The 19,597-nt window shown below is 48.5% G+C and overlaps 2 protein-coding genes across 17 annotated transcripts in view; both read right to left on the minus strand.

Annotated features, from left to right (window-relative positions):
• RYR1 (ryanodine receptor 1) overlaps nt 1–11,355 on the minus strand; it is a 210,868-nt gene extending 199,513 nt beyond the window's left edge. For all 16 annotated transcript variants that reach the window (XM_077932307.1, XM_077932302.1, XM_077932316.1 and 13 more), the window contains exon 1: nt 11,153–11,355. In XM_077932307.1, coding sequence (XP_077788433.1) covers nt 11,153–11,203 — 51 coding nt within the window. In that variant the 5' untranslated portion in view covers nt 11,204–11,355. The remainder of the gene's footprint in view (nt 1–11,152) is intronic.
• A 5,931-nt stretch (nt 11,356–17,286) lies between these two features.
• Nucleotides 17,287–19,597, minus strand: part of LOC144328514 (uncharacterized) — a 36,799-nt gene continuing 34,488 nt past the window's right edge. The window contains exon 13 of the mRNA XM_077932317.1: nt 17,287–19,275. Within this exon, the coding sequence (XP_077788443.1) occupies nt 18,392–19,275 (884 nt within the window). The 3' untranslated portion in view covers nt 17,287–18,391. The remainder of the gene's footprint in view (nt 19,276–19,597) is intronic.

Here is a 19,597-nt window from a genome sequence, read left to right on the forward strand (position 1 = left end):
TTCAGGAACCTTGGCCGAATGAAGCAATTGAGCTGCTTAGGTGTTGCAGTGGATATTATAAGGTTATAGTTCTACTCAGGTGTAGGCCTGTTGAAATTAATGGACTCCAGTTAGCTATAGCCTTTGATTTCAAACGGTCAAGCTACAGCTATGGCAAATGTGAGCTACGATGCATAGTATTTTATTATGTTTTACGGCTATCGTACTACTGAATGTAGGTTGTTTCTTTTACTCTTTTGAGTAAAAGGGAAAAAAGTGTTGTGAACTCTCTGAAGGGAACTCTCTGTTCAGGGAAGTTTTTAATGTGTGACATTTTGATGTATTTTTAATCTTTGTTGGAAGCCGCCCAGAGTGGCTGGGGAAACCCAGCCAGATGGGCAGGGTACAAATAATAAATTATTATTATTATTATTGTTATTATTATTATCTGAAGCGGGGGGGGGGGGGGGAGAGCAAGATTCAAGCCTTTTCTGGATGTTATGACCTCTGGCTCAAAGGCCAATGAAGCCATAGCTTAACAGGCCTCAGTTCCTAGACCTCACTTATGGAAGAAGTATTGTATTTCTGTTTAAGCCATAGTTATTATTTCTAATGACAATGACAAACCTAGACAGCATCTTAAAAAGCAGAGACATCACCTTGCCAACCAAGGTCCGTATAGTTAAAGCTATTGTTTTCCCAGTAGTGATGTATGGAAGTGAGAGCTGGACCATCAAGAAGGCTGATCGCCGAAGAATTGATGCTTTTGAATTGTGGTGCTGGAGGAGACTCTTGAGAGTCCCATGGACTGCAAGAAGATCAGACCTATCGATTCTGAAGGAAATCAGCCCTGAGTGCTCACTGGAATGACAGATCCTGAAGCTGAGGCTCCAATAGTTTGGCCGCCTCATGAGAAGAGAAGACTCCCTGGAAAAGACCCTGGTGTTGGGAAAGATGGAGGGCAGAAGGAGAAGGGGACGACAGAGGACGAGATGCTGGGACAGTGTTCTCGAAGCTACCAGCATGAGTTTGACCAAACTGCGGGAGGCAGTGGAAGACAGGAGTGCCTGGCGTGCTCTGGTCCAGGGGGTCACGAATAGTCGGACACGACTAAGCGACTAAACAACAATTATTTCTAACATTGCATCTCTGTCTATGAATCAACACGTGCAATTCTGTGTCTTCTCTTTATCTGGGCATTTCTTTAGGGGGTAATGTACAAGCAGGCACTGTTGCCTGTTTCATGATAGTGGAGATGAAATGATGGGAAAGGCTTTGCCTTTTTGTTTAGGAAGGCTCAGGAGATAGAGCTTCTTTCAAGAAGGTGGCTACTCAAAATACGATGTCAGCATTTGGTGTGGTTTTTTTTAGTAAGGTAAAGGTACCCCTGCCCGTATGGGCCAGTCTTGACAGACTCTAGGGTTGTGCGCTCATCTCACTCAAGAGGCCGGGAGCCAGCGCCGTCCGCAGACACTTCCGGGTCACGTGGCCAGTGTGACATCGCTGCTCTGGCGAGCCAGCGCAGCACACGGAACGCCGTTTACCTTCCCGCTATAAAGCGGTACCTATTTATCTACTTGCACTTTTAGAGGTGCTTTCGAACTGCTAGGTGGGCAGGAGCTGGTACCGAAAGTGTGTTTTTTTACCTCACTATTATTTCCATTTTACACATGAGGCATAAAGCTATCTGAGACAGGGCTTTTAAAAAATAAAAAATAAAAGCGCCGTACCTTTAACAAGGCATGAGACAAGTGAAAAAGGACAGAGCTGTCGTGCTGGGAGAAACCTCGCCTGCTGAATTTTTACCTGCCATCAGGCGGCTTCGGAAAGGCTCAGGGTGCCATTAACCCCCTTTAAAAAATAAGGCATCCCCAGGAAATGAGTCATTCGTGTAATTGAGTGGAGGATGAGGCAGAGAGCGAGCGCCAGGAGAAACTGATGCACTACGTGAAATTGGATTTTCCCAGTGAAAACATATTGATGGTTGTGCCTTGCGAGAAAGGAAATATCTCCTTTCCCTGAGAAGAAAGCAAGAGTCTCACGGCCTGCACCCATGGCAAAACAACACTAACAAAAATAAAAACCCCAAATCACACCCTGTGTTTTGATTTTGGGGGGGGCCCCGAAGGATCGTTCAGGAAAAATCCTGGATGTTGTTTTCTTCCTAAGGTTGATAGGGGGAAGATTAAATCTGGAGATCCCCATCCAATATTGCCAGCGGCTAATTTCACGTGCAAACCTATAATGAAGACACAGGCTCCCATGTTTCGGGTGGAGCCTGAGTAAGACGATTTCAGTAGCTCCACCTCATCCCTGCTGCCACTGACCATTTGCTGGCCACCTCTGGTCCCAATCCACACAGCCACCGAATGTGCAAGGCAAGTGGAGGGATTCAAACCGCCGACCTTCTGATCGGCAAGCCCTAGGCTCTGTGGTTTAACCCACAGCGCCACCCGCGCCTTATTATTATTATTATTATTATTATTATTATTATCCCAGAGTGGGTGGGGCAATCCAATCAGACAGGTGGCATATAAATATTAAAGGTAAAGGTACCCCTGCCCATACGGGCCAGTCGTGTCCGACTCTAGGGTTGTGCGCTCATCTCACTCTAGAGGCCGGGAGCCAGCGCTGTCCGCAGACACTTCCGGGTCACGTGGCCAGCGTGACAATCTGCATCTGGCGAGCCAGAGCCGCACACGGAAACGCCGTTTACCTTCCTGCTGTAAAGCAGTACCTATTTATCTACTTGCACTTAAGGGTGCTTTTGAACTGCTAGGTGTGCAGGAGCTGGGACCGAACGACGGGAGCTCACCCCGCCGCGGGGATTCGAACCGCTGACCATGCGATCGGCAAGTCCTAGGCGCTGAGGTTTTACCCACAGCGCCACCCGCGTCCCAATATAAATATTACAATTAATTAATTAATATTGGTGCACATGTTACCACAGATACTTGGGCCTGTCCCACATACTCACAGGTGGAAAGTATTCATAGCATTTAGATGAGCTCAGCTGCATTCATACAATGGGGGTTTGAATGGGATTTATTCATATATTTTAAACAAGTTTCTGTTGTTATGAATTTACTTGTTTGGTTTTTCAGATCAAAATTTTACAGTCAAATATCCAACGTACAACATAGAAACAAGATTCCAAAGAATTTTCCAGACTTCCCCTCCTCCCCTTTGTGGGTCCTATTGTTAAATCATTTCCTGCTCCATCTTTTATTATAGTCCAAAATTCACCATTAAGCTGCAAGTGTTATTCCAATCCTACTAACGGTTTTAACTGTTTACAAGGGTTTTTAAGAAGAATTATAAATTTCCCCCTGTTCCTTATTTATTTTAAACAAGTTTCTAGTCCCTTTCAATCTGGAATGTCAGCTTGAAATTGCAGAAGCGAGAAGATGGAGGGCCCAAGGAGAAGGGGATGACAGAGGACAAGATGGTTGGGCAGTGTTCTCGAAGCTACCAGCATGAGTTTGCCCAAACTGCGGGAGGCAGTGGAAGACAGGAGTGCCTGGCGTGCTCTGGTCCAGGGGGTCACGAAGAGTCGGACACGACTGAACAACTAAACAACAACAAATGGTGCCACCACCGATCAGGGCATGACCCAACAGTGGCTCCCAACACAATGGTCCTTGAAGACCAACGATGCCATAGCCAACTCACTTCTACACAAAGTAGACTCTTTGAAAGTAATTGACCTAAGGAGGGCATGGTGGGACTGATGCATGTCCTTTAACTTTAGTGGGTCTACTCTGAGGAGGACTCACATTGGCGACAACCCTCACTAGCTGCAGCTCTCCAGGCAGGTGAGACTCCGAGCCCTACCTGGAGATGACACCAATCGAACCTGCGACCTTCACTGAGGTCCAACACTGAGCTACAGTTCTTCCATATCTATCCTAGCCCTCACCCCTCATGTGTTTTGATCTGGGTTCTTTCTCTTAAAATCTTGTCAATGATTTGAATTATTTTTTGAAGGCTTTTAACTGATAATTTCATTGTTTTATTCTTCTCGTAAACCGCTCTGAAGTTGTGGCTGTTGTTGTTGTTTTACAATCAAGAGGTGTATATATATATTTAGTTTTATAAATAACTAAGCAATAAAACTGCTAGCACATTTACAAAGCTAAGCAGGGTCTGCTCTGTTTACAAATTTAGGGATTATAGACTACCTCCAAGGACAAAAACCTCCCAAGGCGATTTATAGAATAAACGCATGATGCATAAACAACCACAATGGGTTAATAAAAGAAAACTTGTAATAAAACAGCCGTAGAATAATTGAATGTTGGAATTGGAAGAGAACCTGAGGATCATTTAGTCCAACTCCCTGCAATGCAGGAATTTGCAGATGGAACAAGATGGGTGGGGTATAAATAATAAATTATTATTATTATTATTATTATTATTATTATTATTATTATTATTATTAGCTGTCCCATATGGGGCTCGAACCTGCAACCTTAGCGTTATCAGCACCACGCTCTAACCAGCTGAGATCTTCTAATGAAGGGTGGTATATGAATCTAATTTTAAAAATAAAAATAAAGTAAATAAATAAAGTTTCCCATCTGTCTTCAAAGGCAGCCCCATGGACCAGACATTACAGCAGTCCAGCCTGGATTTTCCAAGTATGTGGATAACAGAAGCAAGGTCAGACCTGTCTAGGAAGGCTGGTAGACCAGCCTGTGGCCATCGGCTTGCAAAAAAAATACAAAATTCTATGGTTTCAGGTTGAGAAGGAAGGAGGGAGCTCCATGCCAAAAAAAGGAGGCAACACGACAAAGAGAAAGGACTTTTTCCAGCCCTTTTTTTTTGAATTTGCATTATTAAATCCTGCAAGTGCTGACTCTGGATTTCCCGGGAGGAGAATCTGCAGTTTCTGTTTCTGGATGAAGAATCTGAACTGCTACCGTAGTAGGATAACAAATTGAGGATGAGTCAACAATGCGAAGCCCGCCAAGGACGGTGACTGTTTTCAGGCTGCATTAAGAAGCAGCTTCTCCTCAGTTTTGGGAACTAAACAGCCCTGGCCTAACCCTGCACTGTAAAAAAATACCTAGAGTATGGCTTTTATAGTCCTTGTGGCATGTACAGAATTTTCTCTTAAAAAGAAAAGGCATGCATATTATTATAAACTGTCTAGGGCCACATTTGCACCATACGTTTAAATCACAATGGTACTACTTTAGAACTGTCATGGAGTCCCACAAGAGAATTCTGGGAACTATGGTTTGTGCATTGTTAGGGGGCCTCTCTATTCCCCCCCCCCCACCCAGAACTACAGTTCCCAGAGTCCTCTGTAAAAAGGGATTGATTGTTAATGCACTCAGAGAACTTTGAGCTTTGGGAAGGGAAGAAAGGTGCTTTCCTAACAGCTCTCAGCACCCTTAACAAACCACAGTTCCCAGGATTCTCTGGGGGAAGCCATGACTGCTTAAAGTGGTGTCCTAACGCATAATGTCCACAAATGACAACATTTTGGAGGTCCCAGGTCGCAAGGTGGTTAGACTGGTCTCAACTAAGGCCAGGGCCTTTTCAGTACTGGCCCCGACTTGGTGGAACGCTCTATCACAAGAGACCAGGGCCCTGCAGGATCTGATTTCTTTCCGCAGGGTCTGCAAGACAGATCTGTTCCACCTGGCCTTTGGTTTGGACTCAGGCTGACCCTTATTGTTTTGGTCTATGGGCTACTTTTAAAATGAGGCTGCATTTTAAATTGCATTTTAACCTGTATATTAAACTAGTTTGTTTTTCCCCTATTACGATTTTACTGTGATTTTACTGGTGTTAGCCGCTCTGAGCCCAGCTCTGGCCGGGGAGGGCGGGGTATAAATAAAATTTATTATTATTATTATTATTATTATTATTATTATTATTATTATTAAATGTGAATGTGGGCTAAGCACAGTTCTGTGCATCGTGGTTCGAGAGAGAGGTCAGGAAATCCCAGCCTTGTAACAGGGACAGGCAATCAGACACACAAGGGTTCGATCCAGCCCCCGGCACAGCTCACAAGTCTTCATCTAATTCCCACAGTATACCACAGCTGTCAACTTATAGATTTGAAAATAAGGGACCAGCAGCCAAAATAAGGGATTTTCCAAGGGGCACGGGTATGTTCAACTTCTGAGCCCCTCCAAGCCAAAGGCAGAAAGCCCAGCCAGCAGCCAAACAAAGCCTCAAGCGGTGGTTCCCACAGCGCAACAACCCGGCAAAGGGGATGCAGCAAGGAAAACCACTGTCACCTCTCCGCTGGGAAGCGCTGAGCAAAGTCCCCAGGCAACGCAGCCGATTTGATCGGCACAAGGCATGCAAGCTCCACCCCCCCAGTCGTTCTTAGACTCCTTATTGGGTGAGCAATGCAGCCAAGCAACACACTTGGAGCCTCCCTCCTCCCTGGCCGGCAGGCAGGGAGGGAGAGGAGCTGCTTCCTTTGAAACCCGGGAAATTTAAGGGACATCATCAATAAGGGACAGCAGCGGGACACGGCGCTGGGATAAGGGAGTTTCCCGCCAAATAAGGGACGGTTGACAGCTATGCTAGGGGAAAGCCAGCAGATTCTTTGTTTGATCGGCGGTGGAGATCTTTTGGTTCTGCAAAGGCTTCTTCAAATAATTCTTACTGACTCTCACATAGCTTATACTGTTCTAAATTAGTTTCTGCTGCTGTGCTGCTGGAAGATCATTTTAGGAATCTGCCAGGTCTTCTGCTGGTGGTACGGAGGGAGAATGAAATATTTTTGTCTCAGTTCATGTGGGAACTGGACTGGAGGAGGCCAGGCAAAGGATGGAGAGACTCAAAGACTTTGGGCACACCATACATTTTTAAAAAACACCCAATGCACATTTAAAGCACATGACGTCCCCCAAGGAATTCTGGGAACTGTAATAATAATAATATTTTTTTATTTATACCCCGCCCTTCCCGGTTCAAAAACTGGGCTCAGGGCGGCTAACAACAAATTTAAAACAATTGTAAAAGCAGCATAAAATACAGTATAAAAACATGAATAACAATAAAATTCAAAGTTCAGAAATCAATTTAGGGGAAATCCATCTAATAAGCATTAAATAATTCCCAGGGCTAGCTGGCTGAATTAGTCCTACTTGGGCCAGTGAGGAGGCCAGGGGAGAACTAGCTGTGGGGTCTCAGAGCAGGTAATCTTCATAAAAAGGGGATGGAAGAGAAGGGAAATAGAAGATCAGGCTGAATTCAAATTAAAGGCCAGGCGGAATAGCTCTGCCTTACAGGTCCGGCAGAAGGAGGTTAAATCCTGAAGGGCCCTGGTCTCATGGGATAGAGCATTCCACCAGGTCGGAGCCATCACTGAGAAGGCCCTGGCCCTGGTGGAGGATAGTCTGACTTCCTTAGGGCCCGGGACCTCTAACCTATGGTTATTCATGGACCTTAAGGTCCTCTGCGGGGCAGACCAGGAGAGGCGGTCCCGTAAATATGAGGGCCCTAAGCCAATTCCTTCTAGTAGCACCTTAAAAGGTAAAAAAGTAAAGGTACCCCTGCCCGTACGGGCCAGTCTTGACAGACTCTAGGGTTGTGCGCCCATCTCACTCAAGAGGCCGGGGGCCAGCGCTGTCCGCAGACACTTCCAGGTCACGTGGCCAGCGTGACAAGCTGCATCTGGCGAGCCAGAGCCGCACACGGAAACGCCGTTTACCTTCCCGCTTGTAAGCGGTCCCTATTTATCTACTTGCACCCAGGGGTGCTTTCGAACTGCTAGGTTGGCAGGCGCTGGGACCGAACAACAGGAGCGCACCCCGCTGCGGGGATTCGAACCGCCGACCTTTTGATCGGCAAGTCCTAGGCGCTGAGGCTTTTACCCACAGCGCCACCCGTGTCCCAGCACCTTAGAGACCAACTAAGTTTGTTATTGGTATGAGCTTTCATGTGCATGCACACTTCTTCAGATAACTGTAGTTTGTTAAGGGTACAAACTGTAGTTTGTTAATGGTTGGCCGCTGGATTAGATGGGCCTGATCCAGAGACAAGGCTCTTCTTAGCATCTTAGATTAAAAATGCCTTTGACCTCCTCCTCCTTCCATGCTCCCTAGACAATTACCCAGATCCATGCCTGCACCCTTAAGAACATAATAACAGCCTTACTGGATCAGGCCAATGGCCCACCCAGGCTAGTACACAGTGGCCGACCAGATGCCCGTGAAAGCAGGATCTGACCACAAGAGCCTGTGGTTTCCAGCTGCTGCGATTCAGAAGCATTGCCTGCTGCAGCGATGGAGGCAGAACATTGGTATCCTGGCTAGGAGCCACCCATAGCCGCCTCCCTCCACAAACTTGTCCAACCCTCTTTTAAGTTTCATTCAAGTTGGCACCCATCATTGTCTCAAGTGGGAGTGAGTTCCACAGTTTATGCTATCCTTCAGCCTGTGTTAGAAATTAGCCAGTCGCCAGGCGCGTTTGGCACTTGGCTTTCGACCACTTGTGACCAAGTGAAGATGCCTGGATGCCAGGACCATTGGATCTTGACTGTTTTCACACCCTAATACCCAATCCTGTAGAATTCTATCAGTTTTTAATTTATCTGGGCCATTGGAATGAATTTCTGGAACCAAAATGCTTTTTTCTGTGCAGACTGAGCATCACCATTCAGAAAAAGAGGTCAGAATTGGCCGATATATATGTGGAAGGTCCATGGATCGAGTGACTATTCTTCTTGTAAGTTCTCAAAACTCTCGAACCTAGCTTAAGGTAGTCCTCCGAACTAGCCAGATGTTATCTGAGTCAGTCCATCATTTGAGAAACGACACTTTTGAGACGTCTTGTCCCAAGATGGCAAATGGGCGTTCCATTTTGGCAACCCCAACCTTGGTTTTGAGAATCCGTGTGGCGCCAAGCTTAGGTATCTGAGCTTCTGACGTTGCCTTCAAGCTCAGGTTTCTACTGCTACCTGTTGTGACCATCCAAGCAACATCCATTCGCACCCCACAAATGAATCGCAAGAAACATCCGCACTGTGCATCTGAAACACATGGTTTCTCCCAAAGAACCCTTGGAACAGGGGTTGACCCCTCAGAGAACTACAGCTGGTAGCACTCTTAAACTACAATTCCCAGAATTCATTGGGGGTGGAGGAGAGGGAAGCAGTGTGGTTCCAACTACTGGACTCAACTACCAGGCCTGATCAAAGAGAAAGGAGGTCTCCTGCCCCTCCGATGTGCTCAGTCTATGACCAAAGATCATCTTGCAGCCCAGACCCGGTTTAACCCTTTGAGGGAGCAACTCTCCCAAGCAAGCACCTTTCCCTGACCCCCACAGAAGTCCAACCCCTCCCGCCCTAAACCTGAGATGCCACCCAGTGATGAATGGCGCCCAGCTGTCAGCCCAGGATAAATAAAGGTTAGTAACCGGAGAGGCCAGGAAAGGATCGGCGTTAACCCCATGCCACCCAGAGCGTACGGACACAGGACACAGGAGACCATTGGCAGCCACAGTTTCCTGCTAAAACAGGGAATTCCCCCTTTTTGCACAATCTTGCATTCTCCCTCCTAAGCCGTCGCTTTCTCATACGTGCATGTCATGGAGACCTCTCAGGGCCACACAGAGATATTCAGAAAATACAGAGAGTCTGGCTGTCAGATCAGGCCAGTAGCCCATCTACTCCAGAATCCTGTCCGCACAGGGACCGGCCAGATGCCTTTGGGAAGCCCACCTGAGCCCAAGAGCCCAAGAGCAGAGCCAGTAGCCATCAATAGGCTTGTCCTCCATGCGTGGTGGCTCTGCCCCAAGGAAACCGCAGCAATCAGAACCTAATTATTTAGGGACGGGGAACGGACAGCCTGAGCTTGAGCAAAACAGATCCGCAGCTCAACAGGTAGATCCTCCCGATCCAAAGGGAGAACGAATTTGGGGAGGAGGGGGGGGCGAAAGGAAAAGGAAGATTGGGCAGGATCTGCGGCCTTCCTGCCCCGCAGCCGAACACCCCATCGGCCAGATGTTGGGCCAGATGGACCTTTGAGCTGCCTTGGGTTCATACATAGAAATGGGCAGAGCAGGGGGAATTGAGGAACTGGGTGGGATCCAACCCGACTGTGGGTACCACCTGTTCCGAGGCAGATTGGTGGCTGACGTCCCACGGACAACAGGGCTGCCTCTAAATTTAGCCCCCGCTGGGGGAGAGAGGGGGGAGGGAGGGAGGGAGATCAAGGCCCCTAACCTGCTCCCTGAGGTCCTCCCCAGAGAGGCTGAGGGTCCAGGAGAAAGGATCCCCTCACCCAAATTGCTCAGGACGGTGCCTGAATATTGCTCGCCGATATTAATTTACCTCTGCCGTTTAGAACGCCTGCCTGCCAATCACACCGGCGCCCTGCCAAGCTCCAAATTCACGTTTGACAAAAGGCCCCTGTTTTTATTTTATTTTTAAAGGAAGGAAACCAACACTCCGAAGACTTTTCTGAAGTGTGCTGGATTCCCCGGTTCTCTCCCCCCCCCAAAAAATAAGTATTATTCCCTCTTTTTTAAAGGTTAGTTGCCTGAACACACAAGCAACAGAGCAGGAAGGTGTCCCCAACCTGGTGCCCTCCAGATGTTGCGTGGTCCGAAAACACCTGGCGGGCACCGGGTTGGGAAAGGCTGGCACGGAGGATCAGACCTGAGGAAGGTCACGGAAGATATTGGAAAGAGCCAGAGCTCCGTAGGCACATGGAGGGGTCACCCCCAGATGCAACCGAGCCGCCCACCTCTCCCCAGCCAGGGGTCTCTCCCCCAGGCTCGCCCTGCCCTTCAAACTCCATCCCCATCTTGAAGACCAAACTTTGCACCCCCTCCATACAGGGCCCTCCTTGCCTCCACCCCACAACTCGTCCTTCAGCCCTCCACCCCAACCTGCCCCTGCCCCACAGCGCAATCCTAACGCCTCCTCCAAGGCAAGCAAGTCTCCTTCAATTCCGTGGGGCTCGCTGCCAGGGAAGTGGGGTTATAGGGCGCGCCCCCCATCCGAACTTCCCACCTTCACTAGCATTGCGCTGCCTTTTCCCTGCGCCCCTAATTTCACGCGCCCCACTTCGCCTGCTCTCCTCCTCTCCCCCTTTCCCTTTTTTCCTGTGTTTTTTCCCCTCCTCCCTCCCCAAAATCTTCCTCCTCCTCCTCCTTCTCCTCCATCACCCCCCCCCTCCAAAAATTCAAGACTCACGGTCCGGAGAAACTGGACGTCGTCCTCTCCTTCGCCGCCTCCTTCGGCCATGGCTGGGCTGGGCTGGGGGGCTGGGCTTGGGGGGCAGCTGGAAGGAGTGGGGCGCCCGCCCTGCTCGGCTGGCTCGTTCGCAGCTGCCGGGAGCCGCGGAGACACTAGCGGAGCGTCCCGGCTCCAGCAGCGCCAGCCAGCCAGCCGGCCGGCTCCCCGCCCCCCGGACCGCCCCTAGGAGGGGATGGAGAAGGGGCGGAGGAGGGCGGGGAGAAGGACAGGGGAAGGAGGGAGGGAAGGATGGGGGGGAGGAAGCCGCAGTGGATCTCTCGCCACCAGATCTCTCCCCTCCTTCTTCACCAGGGAGATCTCTCTCGCCGCTGAGGTCGCCAGGGTTCGGTGGAGCCTCCACTGGCCAGGAGCAGTCTACCTGTCCGCGGAAAAGGCTCCCCCAACCCACGGGAGGTGGCAGGTGACCTCCTTCCTTGGTGGAGGACCATCTGTCAATGATGCTTCAGTGGAGATTCCTGCATCGCAGGGGGGTTGGACTAGATGACCCCTAGGGACCCTACCATTCGAAGGAGAGGCACAGCCTGGCACGGCTTCTACCTGTTGCCAACTTCCCCGGAGCATCGGATGTTAGGAGAGAGGGAGGCACCAGGCTCAGCAGACCTCAAGGGGGATTCATCCAGCGCATTGAACGCATCCTCTCTCAATGGCTCTAAAAGAGGAATTAATGGGGGGCTGCCGGCAGCTACGAGCCAGGATATTGTCCCCTCCACAGTCGGAGCCAGCAAAGCTTCTGAATACCAGAGCCTGGAAACTGCAGAAGGGAGTTGCTCTGGTGCTCAAATCCTGCTTGCAGGATCCTGTGAGAACAGGATCCTGGACTCCATGGGCCTTTGGCAGGATCCAATGTTCTTATATTCTGTACAGTGGTACCTTGGGTTAAGTACTTAATTCGTTCTGGAGGTCCCTTCTTAACCTGAAACTGTTCTTAACTTGAAGCACCACTTTAGCTAATAGGGCCTCCCAGTGCTGCCGCACCACTGGAGCACGATTTCTGTTCTCATCCTGAAGCAAAGTTCTTAACCCGAGGTACTATTTCTGGGTTAGTGGAGTCTGTAACCTGAAGCGTATGGAACCCGAGGTACCACTGTAATGGTTAACTGGTGTCTGTTATTAACTGTTTAATGGTGGGGTTTTTAAAATTATCTATTAGTCTTTTCCCCTAGATGATTTTTGATTTTACAAGTGTAGAATGATAACAATATGAAACACATATCCATTTTTTGAGATTTATCTGAATCTCCAGACTTCCCATCCTCCCCTCCATGGGTCCTATTGTCAAGCTTTTCAACTGCATATTTCATTTGTTGTTTAGTCGTTTAGTCGTGTCCGACTCTTCGTGACCCCCTGGACCAGAGCACACCAGGCACTCCTGTCTTCCACCGCCTCCCGCAGTTTGGTCAAACTCATGCTGGGAGCTTCGAGAACACTGTCCAACCATCTCATCCTCTGTCGTCCCCTTCTCTCTTTCCCAACATCAGGGTCTTTTCCAGGGAGTCTTCTCTTCTCATGAGGTGGCCAAAGTCTTGGAGTCTCAGCTTCAGGACCTGTCCTTCCAATGAGCACTCAGGGCTGATTTCCTTCAGAATGGAGAGGTTTGATTTTCTTGCAGTCCATAGGACTCTCAAGAGTCTCCTCCAGCACCAGAATTCAAAAGCATCCATTCTTTGGCGGTCAGCCTTCCTTATGGTTCATTCTTTCATAGTCCATTTTTTCATAGTCCATATTTCATAGTCCATATTTTATATCTCTCCATATTGTCCATGATATTTGCTATATTACAAGCGTTATTAAAAGCCTGCTAGTGTTTTATTCTGCTTGCAGTGGTCTCCTGGATAAATTATAAATGTTCCCTATTCTTTATTGAAGTTTTTGTCTTCTTGGTTCCTGAGCTTTCCGGACAATTTTGCTATCAGCTTAGCTTGTCATTCCTTTTTCTTCTTTCCATCTCTGGCCTAGTAACATCTGAGCGGTTGTTGTCCCATACATTAAAAGCCTTTTCTGCTCCTTTGGGATGTCAGTACCTATAACTCCTAATAAGAAAGCTTCTATTGTTTTTCTTTTAAATAAAGGGTGGTTTAAACATTTTTTTTTCCATTTCATTATATATCATTTCCCAGAATGTTTTTTCTCCTGATTATGATTCTATGCTTTTATTGCTGCAAACCACTTTGAGATATGGCACATCAGGATGCAAATATTACTATAAACATCATTGGGTATTTTCTTTTTGGGGGGGTGTACGTGTGATAAATTAAGTTTACTGTAGCCAGCCTGCTTTTACAAAAACAATAAAACCTAAATCTGAATTTAGTGTGACGCGGCAGCTAAAAAAGCCAATGCAATTCTGGGCTGCATCAATAGGAGTATAGCATCTAGATCAAGGGAAGTAATAGTATTCTGCTCTGGTCAGACCTCACCTGGAGTACTGTGTCCAGTTCTGGGCACCACAGTTCAAGAGGGACACTGACAAACTGGAACGTGTCCAGAGGAGAGCAACCAAAATGGTCAAAGGCCTGGAAACGATGCCTTATGAGGAACGGCTAAGGGAGCTGGGCATGTTTAGCCTGGAGAAGAGGAGGTTAAGGGGTGATATGATAGCCAGGTTCAAATATATAAAAGGATGTCATATAGAGGAGGGAGAAAGGTTGTTTTCTGCTGCTCCAGAGAAGCGGACACGGAGCAATGGATCCAAACTACAAGAAAGAAGATTCCACCTAAACATTAGGAAGAACTTCCTGACAGTAAGAGCTGTTTGACAGTGGAATTTGCTGCCAAGGAGTGTGGTGGAGTCTCCTTCTTTGGAGGTCTTTAAGCAGAGGCTTGACAACCATATGTCAGGAGTGCTCTGATGGTGTTTCCTGCTTAGCAGGGGGTTGGACTCGATGGCCCTTGTGGTCTCTTCCAACCCTATGATTCTATGATTCTATGATATGAATCTAAAACGAACCTCCATTGAGCTTCTCAAAGTGTTGTTATCATTTATCGGGTTTCTTGCACACCCGTCCCCAAGGCAGATTATAATACTATAAATCACCAGTTGCTGGAAGTATCAGGAGGGATGGGGGACTAGATCGGCTATTGGCCTGATCCTGCAGACAGGGGTCTTCTTTATGTTCCTAGTGTTACACTACTAGTATAACCTTTTGGTATTCAATACAGCGCTATAGTTCATGTGCAGTCGTGGGGTAATCCTTGCAGCAGGCTTTCAAAGTAATCTGCCTGAATTATTCCCATGGGTCAAGGCGAGTGCCATGCATACTTTTGAGGAAAATAGGGTCCCACCTTCATCTTGGGGAGGAGAGGAGGGTTCACCTGTGATACTCCCCAGGAAAGGAAGGAGGCTAGGGTACATCACTGTTTATGCAACTACAGTACTTTGAAGGGGCTGGCAAAACAGTGTGTATGTATATTTCTTACAAGTAATATTCTTACAAGCCTTTTTGGAAAGCGGACAGAGTCTCTCTAGCCCTTGGGGACGTGAAATTCTATCTCAGCCTCTCTACTACAATTAAAAGACACACTTGGGTCTGTATTTGTTGTTGTTGTTGTTGTTTAGTTATTTAGTCGTGTCCGACTCTTCGTGACCCCCTGGACCAGAGCACGCCAGGCACTCCTGTCTTCCACTGCCTCCTGCAGTTTGCTCAAACTCATGCTGGTAGCTTCGAGAACACTGTCCCACCATCTCGTCCTCTGTCGTCCCCTTCTCCTTGTGCCCTCCATCTTTCCCAACATCAGGGTCTTTTCCAGGGGGTCTTCTCTTCTCATGAGGTGGCCAAAGTCCTGGAGCCTCAGCTTCAGGATCTGTCCTTCCAGTGAGCACTCAGGGCTGATTTCCTTCAGAATGGAGAGGCTTGATCTTCTTGCAGTCCATGGGACTCTCAAGAGTCTCCTCCAGCACCAGAATTCAAAAGCATCCATTCTTCGGCGATCAGCCTTCTTTATGGTCCAGCTCTCACTTCCATACATCACTACTGGGTCTGTATTACTAGGTAATAAAACGATTTATCATTCAAGTGGCTCCATTTGCAAAATAAACTGGGAATCTGATGTTGGAGGTTGTCTAATACTGGTCTGAGCTGCATTCTGACAGCAAGAGCTGTTTGACGGTGGAATGGACCATCTCAGAAGGTGGCGCATACTCCTTAAACAGCGGTTGGGGCTGGCCATCTGTCAGAGATTATTTAACCATGAATCCTGCTTTGCAAGGGGGGTTGGACTAGATGACCCTCGGGGTCCCTTCCAACTCTACAGTTCTGTGATTCTTCATTCTGTGGTCTGTGAAAGGATTGCATTTCTTATACTTATTAGCCTTTCTTTCTTTCCAGGAAAGATGATAGGATCCCCCCTCCTTCCTTAAATAATTAACTTAAAGGCGCACTGCCACCAGCATTGTAGAGAGGTTGGGGGAAACATACAGTACTTTTATTTTTGAAGCCCTAACCTGTCTGCATCCTTCAGAGAGTAAGGAGATAAAACTGACCACACATTTTCTAAGCTGGCTTTTTTTTTAATACGCTCCTGGTTCCTGGCTCAGTGCCAGGAAGAGAAAATTCCAGACAGGCTGCTAAAATTCCAAGCAGCCGTCAGTCCTTCATTCCTCACCTCTGAAGAAGGTGTTTGTGTGGAAGCAGGGAGAAGGCTGAAGGTGAAACCAGTTCTGGAGGTGAAAAAAGGAGAGGGGGATAGAGAGATGGATGTTTGCAAAGACTAGTAACAAACACCGCTTAGCCAAGCCAGATGAGACAGAAAGACAAGCAGAAGAAAAATGTTCCATTTCTGCACAGTCATGCAGGTGGCAGGATATAAACACAGACCAAAGCAACAGGGGATTGTTTGGGGGAAGCGATCTGCAACAGAGAACTCCGTTGACAGTAGGATTGATTCTAGGCAATCAGAGAATCATAGGATTGGAAGGGAGCACAAGGGTCAGATACTATAACCTCTTGCAATGCCGGAACCCTTTTGCCCCATAATAATAATTTATAATTTATACCCCACCCATCTGGCTGCACCTTTAACAATCTACATTTCCCTGCACCTTTAACAATCTACAGTTCCCATGATGGTGATTATTTTTTTGGGGGGTGCTTTAAATGCAGATGCAGTCCCACACTCAAGCTTTGTATAGATCCAGAATGTTAAATGGATTTCTTTGGAGAAGCAACAGATTTCCCCATCTCTGCTCTATCATCTCTGCTGAAATCAACCTAATTTAACCTCCACCGGTTTCTGCTTCCAGATGCTTATGACTTACTGAATTTAGATTCTCACCTCCTTCCGCCTTGCCCCCCCCCCCCCCGCAAACACCACCGGAGGGCATCCCTCAAATTAACCTCTCTTTTCATTCTGACAGTGAAGTTGATGAGCAAAAGGAGCCTGGATCTTAATGTTGCATCGAGGAAGGCTGGATTTTAAGACAATGGGCCAAGAGAGATGCCGGCAAAACTGCTAAAAAGAAAAATGAGTGTTTGTTTGTTTGAATATTTAGAGACTGCAGCAGCCAAGGTATTCAGCCCTTTGCTTCAAGTAATGATGATGGGGCTGAACCAGCCATTATCAGAATTTTATATATATATAGGAGGGATGCGGGTGGCGCTGTGGTCTAAACCACAGAGCCTAGGACTTGCCAATCAGAAGGTCGGCGGTTCGAATCCCCGCGACGGGGTGAGCTTCCGTTGTTGGGTCCCTGCTCCTGCCAACCTAGCAGTTCGAAAGCATGAAGTACAAGTAGATAAATAGGTACCACTCCAGCGGGAAGGTAAACGGCGTTTCCGTGCGCTGCTCTGGTTTGCCAGAAGCGGCTTAGTCATGCTGGCCACATGACCCGGAAGCTGTACGCCAGCTCCCTCGGCCAATAAAGCGAGATGAGCGCTGCAACCCCAGAGTTGGCCACGACTGGACCTAATGGTCAGGGGTCCCTTTACCTTTATATATACAGCATAAAGACTAATGAAAAGCATAGGACAATTAAAAAGACAACTCAGTGAGTTAAAAGCAAAAAAAACCAAAAACCCATGTTATGGAGGAAGAAGTCATTTAGGAGAAACAGCCGCTGTGTGGTATTTCTTGCTTTTAATTATTTCGTGTTTGTTAGAATTAAGAAAAAAGGTACACAAGGCATTGCAGACATACCCATCAGAGAAGATTTTCTTTAAAATAATAAGAGTATATTTGGAAACAAGGGAAGCACCTGACTGCCCCCTGGAGGGCGACTGGGGGACCTGCACACGCAAACATCCGACAGCAAACTCAACTAACATAATATGTGACTGAGGAATTTTCTTTTTTTTTAGTCTTATTCCCTTTGCCAGCCACCAATAATTTTGAGGGAAGCGAAAACGGACCAAGCCCAGCTCCCCGCTTTCACCTTCACTTATAAGCTGCAGGAGAAAAGCCCTTCCGATTTCAAACGGTGATTTTAACAAGCATAATTCTACGACTCTAAACGGTGATTTTTGAGGCTCCGGTTTGCTGTGCCAGGACCAGTCCTGCAAATATTCAGATCCCCATGGGCAGCCGGGGTGGGGGGTGGGAGAAAAATAATATGGATTACGGGTATAAAATACAAAGTCAGAGCTGCCAGTGGTAGATGATTTGAAGGGGGGGCACAGGGTGTGGATTTGGGGAGGGGGGGTTACTAAATAGATACTCTTCCAACACTCACAACCAATAGGTTTTATACAAAACTTTGCACAAGGTTAGCCGGTGAAAAGGCAAAAACAACACACACAGAGACAGTGAAGGGGGGGAGTTAGTTTGGGACATCAGAATGGGCCGTGTGAGAACAGGAATTGGTCTTAAAACCAGGATCTTGTTAAAGGCAGGGATAGGAAGTCTCTTTGACCGCCAGATGTTGTTGGACTACAAATCCCATCAGCCACCGCCAGCAGGGGCAGGGATGATGGGAGTTGTAGTCCGACAACATCTGGAAGGGGGGGAAAGCAAAGGAAAATAGTTTCTGGTGGAGACAACCCACCTTCAGGGTTGTTTTACAGTAGCTGCAGACAGAAGAGGATTAACCCCGCCTGGGCGAAAAACCAGCTGTCGTTGGGTCACCGGCTGCAGCCACGTTTTGCCGCAAGTCCAGGGAGTTTGGGACGGCCACAAGCTGCCTATTCCTGCCACCATCCAAGGAAATTTGGGGAGAGACGCCATAGGTCCAACTCCTCTTTCCCTCTAGCAGGTGCTCCAGTTGGCGCTTGGGGGATCCTGGCTCGGCAGGCCGGAATCCGGAGACCTGGCCACCTCCCTTTTGCCACGCAGCCCGGCCAGGGACATCATGATGTTCTTTCGGGTTATGCAGATCTGCCGCCCGTAGGCCTTGAAGGACAGCAATGGGCTCCTGGCAGGCAGCCCGGGGGCTCCCTTTGTCGCCGCGTGCCCAGTCTCCTGTCCGGCCTGCAAGGGCAGGCCGCTCTCGTGGCTCACAGACCGGCCAAAGCGGCGCCCCGCCTTGCGCTTGGGGACGCTGAGCTTCGCGGCCTCCGACCCTTTGTCGGGCTGGGGCGATGCCCGCTGGAAGCTGAGGGTCAGGCGCTTGAGGCCAGTTTTGGGAGCCTCGGGGAGGTGGCGGAAGCGGTCGGCCAGAGCGCTGGGGGAGCCAGGATCCGAGGGAAGCATCCTTTGTGGCCCGTTCTCTGGGCAGCTGTCTGCCAGGGTGACACAAACAGTGGGGATGCCCAGTTGCCTCATGCCCGCCACTAGTACTTCCATGTCAGGCTGCTCTGGCTCGGCTAGGCCGAAGCTCTGGGCATGATGCGCTCCTGGGCCGACAGAAGGGGAGAAATCCATTTCGCTGTCTTCTGCGGCAGCCCTCACCGAAAGCTCTTCGGGCCAGCTCATCGACCGCCGTAGAACATGGCGGTGTCTGGGTAGAGGATCTGGCTGTTTGGCCTCCGCTACCAAGGCATCCATATCTGGCTCCTGGTGTGCATAGCTGACAGCATCCAAACAGGGATTTTGCCCAGCCCTGTGTTTACATCTCGCCGCAGCATCGCCGGCCTCTGGATTTGTGCAGCTAGGCCCGCAAGCATTTTCGCTGTGTGGCTGGCTTGTAGATCCTAAAAAATAAGACATCCCAAGAGAAGAGGGAGTCTTGTTTAATGCCATGCAGCTGTACAGAGTCCTGTGGCACCCCCGGTAAATATGAGATGAGCTTCTGCACGCTCGTCTGAACATGTCTTCAAGTGCCCAAGATCTCACACCGAATGAATTTGGTTGTCTTTTCCTGCAGGACTTTCATAGAATTGTTGAGTTGGAAAGGACCACCGAGATTCATCTAGTCCAGGCATAGGCAAACTCGGCCCTCCAGATGTTTTGGGACTACAACTCCCATCATCCCTGACCACTGGTCCCGTTAGCTAGGGATGATGGGAGTTGTAG

The sequence above is a fragment of the Podarcis muralis genome, chromosome 7 (assembly GCF_964188315.1).
Source record: "Podarcis muralis chromosome 7, rPodMur119.hap1.1, whole genome shotgun sequence".
NCBI lineage: Eukaryota > Metazoa > Chordata > Lepidosauria > Squamata > Lacertidae > Podarcis > Podarcis muralis.